This window comes from Anas platyrhynchos, chromosome 1 (assembly GCF_047663525.1).
Source record: "Anas platyrhynchos isolate ZD024472 breed Pekin duck chromosome 1, IASCAAS_PekinDuck_T2T, whole genome shotgun sequence".
NCBI lineage: Eukaryota > Metazoa > Chordata > Aves > Anseriformes > Anatidae > Anas > Anas platyrhynchos.
This window is the reverse complement of record NC_092587.1, coordinates 192,491,549-192,503,825: the sequence shown is the minus strand read 5'-3', so window position 1 is coordinate 192,503,825 and position 12,277 is coordinate 192,491,549. Positions and strand designations below refer to the sequence as shown.

The window sequence follows — 12,277 nt, the reverse complement described above, 5'->3', positions numbered from 1 at the left end:
ATAATCATACCAAGAACAATGCCAAAGGAGGTTTTTCCCTACCAGTGAGGGTGACTGTGTGAAACCAAGAAAACCAATAAGAGATAAGAAAAACAGCATCCAAGCCATACTGCTTTTCTAGGGTAGATATTGTTGGACCTTCCAGGTTGGACATCCTGGCTTGTGTCTTATTGACACACTGTGGAGTCCTTGGTGAACAGAAAACAGATAGATACATTCAAATGTAGACCAAACACCCTCCAAAACAAGAGGTGAAAACCACAGCAAATTAGACCATTATATATGCACTATTAAAGAAAACAGTCATTTTTGTGCTCTGAATTCTCTAGGAAAAAGAATCACATGAAAATGTTCCTCGTGAAGAGACTTTTATCTTCACTCAATTTTGAGGCAAACAGGCTAGAAATTTGCTATAACATAGAAAATCTGCTACATTTAGAAGGCTGAGAAACTGTAACTGAAACACTTGGACTGAGTGCATCACAGATAATATCAGCTAAGATTCCTGGTTTCAAAGTTTATCTCAGAAGAACGCAGGATCTTAAATGTAGGTCAATAGCCTACAGTTAAAAAGCCTATTTTCACACAAACAATGAGGCTGACTTGTCAGCAGTACCAGATATTTTCAAAATAAGAATTGGGAAGAAAAATAAGACACCGACATACAACAGGAAACCTAAATTATTTTAGAACACATTTTACTACAGACGATTAAGCTCTACTTCTGATTCAACATGATTCTATGACTTCATATTCAACAGTTAGCATGATCATCTGGGCATGTAATTAGTGAAATAAGGAAGTAGAGTCCCAACTCGCCAGAAATAATAAAAAATGAAGAAATAGAGAAGTATTTGAGAGCCATAACAATCATAAAAGATCTAGGACAAGTATGCATTGCTCTGAGAGCTAGAATCCCATCTGAAAGAGAGTATTTCAGAAAATGTCTGGAAGATTAGAGACAGAAGAGATTATTATATTATGTTTAAATGAAACATGCTCTAATGCAGTCAGATAACATGGCAGTGCTGTGGAGGGCAAAGATACTATAGAGGATGATCAGCAGTAGGAAGAACTGAAGAAAACCACCCAAGCTGAGAGGCAGTTAGAGAATTCCTTGAGGAAATAAAACCTATAAAGTGTGAGCCAAACCACTCATGCATCTTTTTTGGCTTTTACTATTGTAGCTGAGACTGAGGACTGATTAAGACATTAAAATATCTTGTGGTTATGAGACCACTCAGAAAGCCATGCCAGAAATGTGAAGGAATAACAGAATTATGAAACAAGAAGAGTGTGAGGCAAATAATAAGGAACAAATTAATGTAATTGAAATATTTCCTTCTTTATTCAATACAGACATTCAAATTAGAAGAATTGAACCTGTTTCCCTGAACTTGGCAATATGAGACAACAATCAGATCTACTTATTTATTTTTCTGGACATGGTGTAGCTCAATCTAATCATTTTGTCTCCAGTTTTGCCAGCGTAGCAAAGTCCTATTTGTCAGCTCTACCGCAGGGTATGGCAGCAGTATTTGCACTGTTTGCTGCAGGAACAAACAAATGGCAATGTCTGTGTCTTGCAAGACTGAGTTTGCTGTACCATGTTTTTGACCTCAATGAAGTTCAGATTAAATTTGCTCATGGTCTAAATACACATTGGTGTCCCATTTGGGTAGACCTGCTACTAGGAGGGGGGCTAAATATATGTCAGAAAAAAAAAAAGTCCCATAATGCATGTTGAAATATTGCAATCATATAATACAATTGTATATATAAATATAATACTTTTGTTCCAACAGAATAAGAGGCAATGTGTACTGAAACAAACTGAAACAAAGATATTTCAGTGACCACTAGGGTGAGGGAGCCCTTGCACAGGTTGCCCAGGGAGGCTGTGGGGTCTCCTCCTTGGAGATCTTCAAAAACCACCTGGATGTGGTCCTGGGCAACCTGCTCTGGGTGTCCCTGCTGGAGCAGGGGTTGGACCAGATGGACCAAGAGATCCCTTCCCATCCGAACCTTTCTGTGATTTTGTGAGGAATCAAAAACTTTATTTTTATGTTTTACTTCATTTATATATTTATGTATTTATTTATAGGTAATCTGTCTGACAAGGGAGACAGTGGACACCAGGTAATTTTTTTTTTTCATGCATAAAATATACATTCTCTAAGACCTTAGATCTTGCTAACTGTCCGTCTGCGTACTTAAGAGTTTGAATGACTCTTTTAATCCCACTTGTGGAGTGTTGCCAGTGATGCCTGACCCCAGTGCCTGGGAGATTATTGTCAACAGTGCTGAACAGTGGCAGTGACCCCTCAGTTTGTGAGAGATGGAGGCTCTGTGTCATTGACACATAGTGACAGGTATTCCCCTGGCCCAAAGTCTGAGGTTCCCCTATGCCAAATGGAGGGGCATGGGACAGGTCAGGGGTGACTGGGTCTCTCCCACGTGCCAGGATGCTCCTAATCTCCTGTGTCAGTGGACATGAACCTTTAATCACATAAATATCAATAAATATCTTAGGGTAGGATTCATCACACCATTTTAGCCACCTACAATCAGGCATCTAACATAAGCTGCTCAAACAAGATGGTGCTGCTGCCAGTACTGAGGAAGAAGCACTTCTGTCCCTATGCGCCCATCTCAGGTTGATTTCTGAATTGTTTTCTGGAGCTCCTGTCTGTCTCTCCATAACTATGAGAGGTAGCTCTGATTGCTTAATTTATATCTAGAACTTGTTGAAAGCAATGCTAGGGCTCTTTGTAGGGTGATTTACAGCATGAAGACTGAAAAGACTATGGAAAAAAGTGTATTGACATGGTTTTCTATCAAATGTAAAAGCTGTGTTATTCTTTGGTAAGTAAACAATTCTGGTATATATACACCATAGTATGATAAATACAGTTCTTTTGTTATTTACAGAAACACACAAGGAAAATGCAGGTGTTGAGGTGTGATGACTGACTCTGAAGCACCTATATGTTCTGTATAATTGTAAAAGAAAAAGTGTTTCTAGTGCAATAAGACTGCATTATCTCCTACTCTGCTGTAGATTCTGTTTTCCTAACATGGAAACCAGAAGTTTGTCTTTAGGAGGTATGTAACTCTCTTCTTATCAAAGTCAAACTCAAATTGCTTTCTTCTATGAAAGAAATAAAGGAAGTCTATAGAGAGAGAAAAAAAAAAAAAAAAGCCAGGTTAATTTATGATATTGCAGGTGTAAAGATTAGTTTACTTTAACAAAAGCTGGAGAGAGTTGAAAAAACTTTGTATACACACGCAATGCCAACACTATCTGCTCCCAGGCGTAACCTTTGCAAAAGGGTGCAGCATGGCACGGGGTCACCCTGCTCAGGGCTAGCACCTTCCACAGCAAACCAGCCATACATACACTGCATGATCTACTTAATGAAGCCCATGAGATGACTCTACAACAAATTTATCTTGGGTGTGTTTCTGCAGTTTAAAACGTTTACTATCATGCAAAGGCTTTGTTGAAAGCCTCCAGAAGCATTTCTTTTATTGTGGATCTGGGAGTGGGTATTGCACAGCCTGGGTCGTGGCAGAGAGCACGGTAGGGTGCAAGAGGAAGTAAGATTGCAAGGGTGCTGCTAAATAATGTGGGGGTAAGGATAGACCCAGCCTCAGAACAGCCTCCAAGAGTGAGGACTGCAGTTACAGGTTCCCACCTTCACATATAGGATTTGTTCTGGAGGAAACTATAGACTTCCAATTAACATTCTAGGGTTTTGGTGGTAGGTGGATGAAGAGCTAGGAGAGAACTGGGTAGCTGTACCATCTGGCAGTGCAGACTTACACTTGAGTCTGTCCCAGCAAACATCTTCTGTTGTGCAGAAGAAGATAGTGGCAATTATTATTCTCAAAGCAGTGACATTTTATGTCACAGGATCAAATTGTGATAGCATGGCTCACAGCAGACTTTACATTGTTGAGACCTCAGTGTGTTCTTGAGTGGTGCTCTTCTGTCATCAACATGATTTTTCAAGGAGGTAAAGTAAAGCATAGCTGTCTTACATGACTGTTTCTGGGTCTCAGGGGTCAGCCTCAGGGCTATGAGGAGCCTGAAGAAGAGCCTCTTTCTGTCTAACCACTCTCAGCCCCATGACCCTGAGACTCCCTGGGTCGTTTAGTGCAAGTTTATTCAAGAAAAATGACTCACTTTTGTGTTGAAAAGCAGCATCGACTTTCCCATTCATTCCTGGAAATGCATCTTTTATCAGTCTGGGCCTCCTGTCCATGGACTCATTTGTTTGATTATAACTGAGAAAAAAAAAAAAAAAGAAAAAACCTGGTGCAAATTAAAAGTGCAAAAAACTTATGATTAATCCAGCCCACCCCAAGAACTTCACCCCAGGGATCCAAGTTCAATGAAGACTTTCAATAGCATTTAGACAGCCTTGAGACAGGTCCAAGATTTCATAAACAATTATTACTCTATGAGCTGCATTGGAAGAATTCCTTCCGTTTACATGACCCCATCTAAGATACATCTAAGAATACTTAGTATGTAAGCCATTATCACAAATCTGCCCTATTTCTATTATTTTGTTTTTAACAGATTGTATGTAAAGAAGAGGTAGATAATCTTACCTCCAGCATAAGTTAGATCTGTAAGTTTATAAAGAAATTGCTTTATTGATCCTTCTTTGCAAGAAGTGTTTATCAGGATTTTTTTTTCTTTTTCTCTCTCTCTTTTTTTTCTTTTCTTTCTTTTTTTTTTCTTTTTTTCTTTCTTTTTTCTTTTTTTCTTAAGTTATAATATAGATTAAGTTATTTTACTCAGTTTACTTACAACAAGCCGTGAAATTTTGAGTGAAGTACAGTTTATCAGTACTGGAATTCTGCAACATACTTGCTTACAACAAGGCTGAAAGCATTTTGCTTTGTTCAGCAAGAGCTTTAATTATCAGAAAAATTACTCAGATGAAGCCCTCTGGACTATGAGATTTTGAATGAAAATGTAGAATTGTAGTTTTCTGTTCAAACTGTAAGTTTGTAGCTGACTAGCTACTCCAGGATGATCTCTGTATGCGTGACATACATGTGTATGAAAGACAGAAGCTGTGTCATTCACTTACAAAAGCTGGTTACCTACTGCTTCTGTTATGGGAGCACCTCCTTCAGTTAGAAATATATGGCCTGCAACACAGACCTGAGCAGCAGAGACTGAATGAAGAAAGAAAATCATATCCGGGCACAGCAGAGAGTTCTTTGGTGTGCTAAACATTTGTCTGAAACTTCATGCCCTGTTTGTAACTGAAAAGAGGGATATTCAACCCACAGAACTGATGTTGATAAAAATCATGTATTAAGATGGTTCTGACTGATTTCATGAGCTGATTTGTGGAACCGTAAGATAGCTTTGTTTTTTTTTCTTTTTACTTTTTTTTTTCCCCCCAAAGTAAGTAAATTTAAATAAATAAATAAATGTTAAATAACTAAAACATTTAAAAGGAGATCTAAGAACATTGTTTCAATTCCCTTTCAAATATTTTTTCCATAGAAAGTTGTGGCAGTGAAAGAGATGACCAAAACAGTGTGACATGCATCTTAAGTCATGACAGGATATTGATAATACTTGTTCCTTTTTAGGAAAGTAACACAGGTAATTTTACCTCCAAAATCTGTCTGTCCCCTATGAAGCAATATATTTTCCCCTTATTTCTATCATAAAAAGCAGCATCAATTTTGGCAACATCCTTTGAAAATCCCAGGATGTACATTTTTTTGGTGTATCCAGGTAATATGGTATCTCCTCTCACAACCCAGAATTCATTTCCTATCAAGAAAAAATGTTGAAAACATTATCAGAATCTTCCAGGAATGATGCAGTCCTTTTTTGTGAAAACTAATCTTTAAATGAAAAAATACAGAGAGAAGCTACTGATTACTTGATAACATTCTACAGTCTAGTTCTGCAGTCCAAAAACATGCAAGAATAGTAGAGTGCACCACATTTTACAAAAACTAAAACTCCTCTTTTCCCTCCTACTTATGTTAGCTTTCCTCAGACTAGAAACAAACGTTATCATTTTCAAATTCAATAAATAACTCTCCAGAAAATGAAACAAAACACAAAAATAATGACATTTACTTTGGCATGAAAACTTTTCTCTATTGATATTAAAAAATTAGACACGTACCTTATCTTGGATAATATGTTTGTTATCTCTGTGATTGAAATATCCCAATTTATTGAACTAAATTAAAGTTCATGGAATACCACAGAAAGACCTTAAAGTGTTTTTCAAGCCAGACACATTCTCTAAGCTACTAGGAAAGTTGGCATTAAAATTTAAACAAATAAATATATTAAAAAATCTTACCTTTAAAAAGGTGAGTTTCATCTTTTTCGGGGATTTCATATGCAGCATCAACACCAGAGGGCAGCCATGGCCAGAATGAAGTTACTAAATGAAAATCAATTTCTCTTACTGCAGGATGTTTGCGCCAAAAGTGCCTGATGTAAACATAGTACAGGCTTTGAATAAAATCAGACGTTTACACACAAGAATGCATGAAACCATGCCATGGCAACAGGGACAGGATTTATCTGACTAAACTCAGCCATGTACCCTGTGTTAGTCACCCTAATCTCCTTGTAATATTGATGGAAAGAATGTCATTTCCATGGCGAGGATTCCTCTCCTCTTGATGCAGACATCTAAGATAGGGCAGATGAACTGTTGCATATCTAACCAGCTATTATTTTCCTTTTATGCAGAAGACCAGCTAGAGAGACTTGGTTCTTGTACAAGAAACTGATTTGGGGATTGATTTGGGGAATGAATCCCCACCCCAGTGTTACCTCCAACAGTTTAGAGAAACAGTTGGAGTACATAAGTATCTTCTGCAAAATAACACCTGTCCAGCTTTGTGGACTCAGCTCCCTGAAGTTAAAGCTCCCTTTAATGCTGATTTTGGGGAGAGTCTGAAGCAGTTCTTATACCCTTCTCCCAAATCTTTGGGCTGTCATGCCTTCGGAGACAGGCAGTTTATTTGAGCTTAGCAATGAATCAATTACCCTTACTTTTTATTATTGTACTAAATCACCACTGCAGGGGCTTTTCAAACAAGCATTGCCTCAGGACAGTTACACCCTCAGCTCAAAGCAAGGACAGAATGAAGGTGCTGAGAGTCCCAATGTTGGTGGTGTCTTTTGCTGATGCTGAATTCTCCTAGGTGTCTGAGTGTCTGGAGATATTGTACAACCCAAAAAAGAAACACCGATTTTAGCACTTCATTATAGATTTCACTCTTAGAGATTACTGCAGTGAAAGAATCAGAATTATTAACAGATGATAAAATAAGACATACAGTTAGCAGAACTTTCTCTAATAAATCAGAGTATGGTGCTTGTTTCAACTCTAACAGCCAGACTGCTGTTATAATGCTTTGCACTATTTGTGCTATAGCTTGAAGCTTGCAACCACTCAAGTGAATTTTTCTACAAATAATAAGTGATACTCAAGTGATAAATATCCTCTGTGAGATTTAGGCACTTCCGTTCCACTGAAAGTAGAGAGAATAGCTTTCAGTGATATAGCAGAGCAGCAGCCAGTACTGGGGAGAGATATAAGATATGACTTATCACTACAGCACAAAGCTGAGCCTGTGCTTGGGTGTGAACTGCCCGATTGCCCTGATTATTTACATACACACTCATACATGCTCTGGTTCACGTAACAGTAAAGGAAGAGAGCTTGAACACCTTGGTACAGCCCAGGGCCTCTTTTCAGACATCTGATTGTGCATAGTGAGAGACAATGTGACCACAGGCACCTCAACCAGCCAGTGCTTGAGCTCAGCCCCTCTGGTGACCAGCTGAGGTTGGCCTCTCCTGGAGGGTCATTCACAGGGCTGAAGGAAAGTCACTGAAGTTGGATGGTATCACCCAGATGGCTAGAGAGGTAACAACACCTGTGCAGGCTGGAGCTCATAAGCCACTTCTCAAATTAGCCATTTACCTCAGAGTGTAGATCTCTGTCTCATCTGAACCCCTTTGAGACCACAGTGAGGAAAAGCAGCTGTACAATATTCTGGATGAAGTTATTTTTCTATGCTGTAGTATATAATTTATAAATGACATGTGGGCATTATACTTTCAGAAAGCAGACTTACTTGTCTTTAAAGAACATTATTTCCCCACCGAAAGTGGTGACAGCATCAAAAGTTAAATCAGGGCTACAGGTGTTTGGCAATGCAGGCTCTTTTGACTCAGTAGGGTCCTTTATCTCAGCAGACTCACTTTGGTCATTGTAGGTGATAGAAAGTCCTAAAGGAAGCAGTTTATGGAAGAAATTGAAATGCTGAGTCATTCACATATATCCAGTACACAAAGTTATTGACAGGTATTCCAAAATGTTTGAAATTACAAGCATTATAAGATTAATAACAGGGAATTACCATAGAGGTACTGAATGCCCTTAATATCATCCTGATGAAGAGGGAATACTGAAGGGTCAAATTTCCTATAAACTGGGTACATCAGAGCATTGGTGTCTTTGGAATGGAAAAGTCCAAGTGAATGTCCAAACTCATGGGCAGCCACATAAAACAGGTTCGTACCTGAAAACAACAACCAAAAGGCATGAAAGGAGATCTGTGTCTTTTCACTTGTCCTCAAAACATGCAGGCCATAATAGGTTATCAAAACTGCTTTCCCGAGAAAGTAAAGCTATTTGTGGAAAATTCAGTTGGAGACAAAATTCTGGTCAGAAAGAAGCATAATGAAATCATTAAACATTTCAGTGTAGGAGAAGGACCCTGGATTAGTGCAGGTGATGTAACCATGGGGGGGGGGGGGGGGGAGGGGAGGAGGGGGACAGGGGAGACAAATTGGGTGCAGTGGTGGGGAGAAGGAGGTTGCCCATTCCCTTAGATTCCTCCCAAGTAAATCTCCACCCAGTCCAGGGCAAAAGTTTGGCTGAAGCCATAACTTTTAAAATCAGAGAGCTCAAGGACTTTTTATGACTACAGAAACCAGAGCTGCCTAATGCTCCTTCAAATCAGCCCCATTTTAAAGCACTTATTAAGGGAGAGAGGAGACAGACTTTGCATTCTTGATTCCATGTATATCCTGCTTCAGGTAGGGATTGGAGAACTGAATTTCCTACCCTCTGTGCTTTTGGTCCAGGTTTCATCCTCATTGAAGTGTGCATCTCCACCAAGGTCCTTTCCGGGTGCATAGGCATGAGCAACAGACCCTCCTGGGCCATCAAAGGGGAGCAAATCATTGTGACCTGAGAAGCAAATCCCACAAAGAGATGACTGGAGGCTACAGGGAGGGAGCAGTGGGAGTGGGTGACAGACCTCAGTCATGCACAGAGCTTTCTATTCTGCTGATTGTAAACTTTCAAGGTCCCTTTCCACACAGATTTGCCAAAAGGTCTATTTTTCATAGAGAAAACAGATGCATTGGTAAGGAAAACTTGGCTTCCTCAAGATGTGGGTGGACATTTATCTATTTCTTCCATGGGTGAGGAGGAGGGCAAAACAGGTTTGCTTGAAATCTATTCTTTGTTTTGATCATACTTTTTTTTTTTTTTTTTTTTTTTTTTTTTTTTTCCAAGCTCTGTGCCAGCAGCCCTCAGGAGGTTACTACTTAAACCTGACCTTATGGCTAACTTCAGTGCTGATGGCAAGGTCCTGAGGAGGACAATGTGAACCCTTCACTGGTAAGCCCTTAAATGGAAACTCCAGAAAAGGACTTAATAGCATAGGTTTAAGGGTTACATGCAGTGCTTGCACACTCTTCAGAACCCAAATGAGTGGATATGTTTATTTGGGTGGGAAGAGAGGAGCTGACTCGGAGAGTGCATGCATGAATGACTGTTAATGTAAGAGGGAAGGCTGCTGGTAACACTACCCTGAGGGCAATGCCAAAAATACAAACCTTGAGTATGTCTAGAACTTTTTTAGCTCACGTAGAACATCTGAGTAACCCAGGAGTGTAACTAGTGCTACCCACTCAATTATGCTCTGAACCTGAGCATATTCCACAAGCCCCAATCCCCTTGTGGTTTGTGCACACATTGTATGTTTAACACTAGGTACGGTTTCAGGGATCTACAGGCAGCTCATTACATTTATTTTCTCTCCCCTCTCTTCATCTCCCTCTACATCCTCCCTCAAACATCTTCAAGGATCATCTTCTTAACATCTTGAGCAGGAATTGTGTTTTTCTGTGCACTACATGAGAATGAATCATGACCTTTTTAGGTCAATGGCTTTATATTGGCAGTATTTGGCAATAGCTCATTATGGTTATGTAGGCCGTTACCTCCGGCTCCATAGGAGATCATTATGTCTGCATCACCTCTGTCCTTCATGATGAATTTTAGTGGGGTCACACTGCTCCAAACGCTGAATGCTTTCTTGACTGCTGCATTGACATCTGCTGGGTGTAGGTCTGGTGTAGAGTTTAGTAATCTTTACAATATAACATAGAGAAAAATTGTGTCCTTACAACTTAACTACATAACACACTGTCTTTACATCAAGGATTGCATTATGATTACCTATATGTCAGAACTTGTTTTGCCCATTTTGGCTCTCCTGCGAAGGTGGAGAACCCAGCTACATCAGGGAATCCACAGCGACGTTTCTGTACTAGGTCCAAAGTGCCAGAATCTGGTTTTCCTGTCACTTCCAGTCCAAAGAATTCCTGCATTTCTTTTATTTTTTTGGTCATTGGATTATTGCTTTTCCAAATGAAAGATTCCCCATCTTTCTTAAAGCCATAGTAATTTTCCAGGTACTTCTAATGAAAACAAAGCATTTTAGGACAGTCAAATGTGTTCACTTTTGAAGCTCTTAAAAATTATGCTAATACCACTTCAGACCCGTATCTTCGCTACTTTTCTTTGTTCCTTAGGAACATGCATAATAGAATTTGTTAAAGCCTGTATGAATATTTTTCTCTTAATGACAATTATTTTGTATTATATTATCACTACAGATGCTTTGTGTTTTACTCAGAATACATTCAGATTTAGCAGTTGTCTAATAAACTGATTATTTTCTGGTAATGTGTCCTTCACTAACCTTGTGCTCCAGGGCTACCCAGAGTCATTTAGAGCAGGCAGTGAAAAAACTCATTGAAATATATGACTATATATGCAAAATTTCAGTAGTGGTATTCCATTTACCCACATTTTTTAGAGTAACAATTTGGATAAAAAAATAAAAATCCTTATCTTATGAAGAACTACATCTCATAATACAAGAAGTCACATAAATAACCACATTTCCACGTGACTACAGGTCAAACATACGCTGACTCAGTTGTTTAATTATTTATTTAATCAACTCAACACTGATGCAGTGAATGCATCAGCAGTTTTAGTTGTTCTCTACAAAAAATAATACAGGAATGAGTCAAGGTTAAAGAAGGTTTTGACGTCACAGTAGAGAGTAGAAATCCCCCTACTTGGAGAAATAATCATGTTACTCACTCTAATGGAATTTGCAGTACATACTGGAATACATAGTATCTGTCAAGCTATTACATACTAGCATTATTCCAGAGACCACAATGGATGCTTAATGGTTGATAGAGATCTCAGCTCCAGAGGCCTACCCTCCTTACCTGAATCAGCTGCATGCCTTCTTGTTTCTCCTTCCTTGTATATGCAGGAAAAGCATGAGAAAGTGCTGCACACAACAGCAGGAGAAATGAAATGTTCTCCATTCTCTTTTTCACTTGCCTTTAGAAAAGTCTTCTTTGTAGAAGAAGAAACACTCACCTGTTTCACCTTTATATAGTACTCATTCACTTTTTCACTTTTTCACCTTTATATAGTTTCACCTTTATATAGTACTCATTTGCTTTATAGCGTTCTCCAGTCCTGACTCACTACTTCTCACAACTTTTAGTTAGCAACAGAATATATGCCAAACAGTTTTAACACAAAAAGATCGATTGTTGTCTTTCATCCGGTTCCACCCTTCTGGAGGTTTTGCAACATGGAAATATGATTAATGAGGAGAAAACAGACCTGTATTTCTTTTTAATAGGATCATTACATTTCTTTTTAATAGGATTAAATTTCTTTTTAATAGGATCATTAACTTTTTAAGTATTAAAATGTAGTTTTACTTTGTAAAAACCTAGGGCATAACTTTATAACATTTTCCATCCAATGTTCCTTTTGATTTCAACTGAGTGGTTAAATAAATAAATTCGGTTAAATAAATTAAATAAACATTAAATTAATATTAACATTAGATTATTAATATTAATATT

General features: G+C 38.5%; 1 protein-coding gene across 1 annotated transcript; it reads right to left on the bottom strand.

The window, feature by feature from the left end:
- Nucleotides 1-3,072: 3,072 nt before the first annotated feature.
- On the bottom strand, nt 3,073-11,722 carry LOC101798488 (stromelysin-1). Its single transcript, XM_072033076.1, is given in 11 exon segments — nt 3,073-3,173; nt 4,190-4,290; nt 5,646-5,662; nt 5,664-5,809; nt 6,357-6,490; nt 8,152-8,305; nt 8,437-8,598; nt 9,147-9,272; nt 10,313-10,461; nt 10,551-10,792; nt 11,621-11,722. Coding segments are annotated over 11 exon segments (1,434 nt in total).
- Nucleotides 11,723-12,277: the final 555 nt, after the last annotated feature.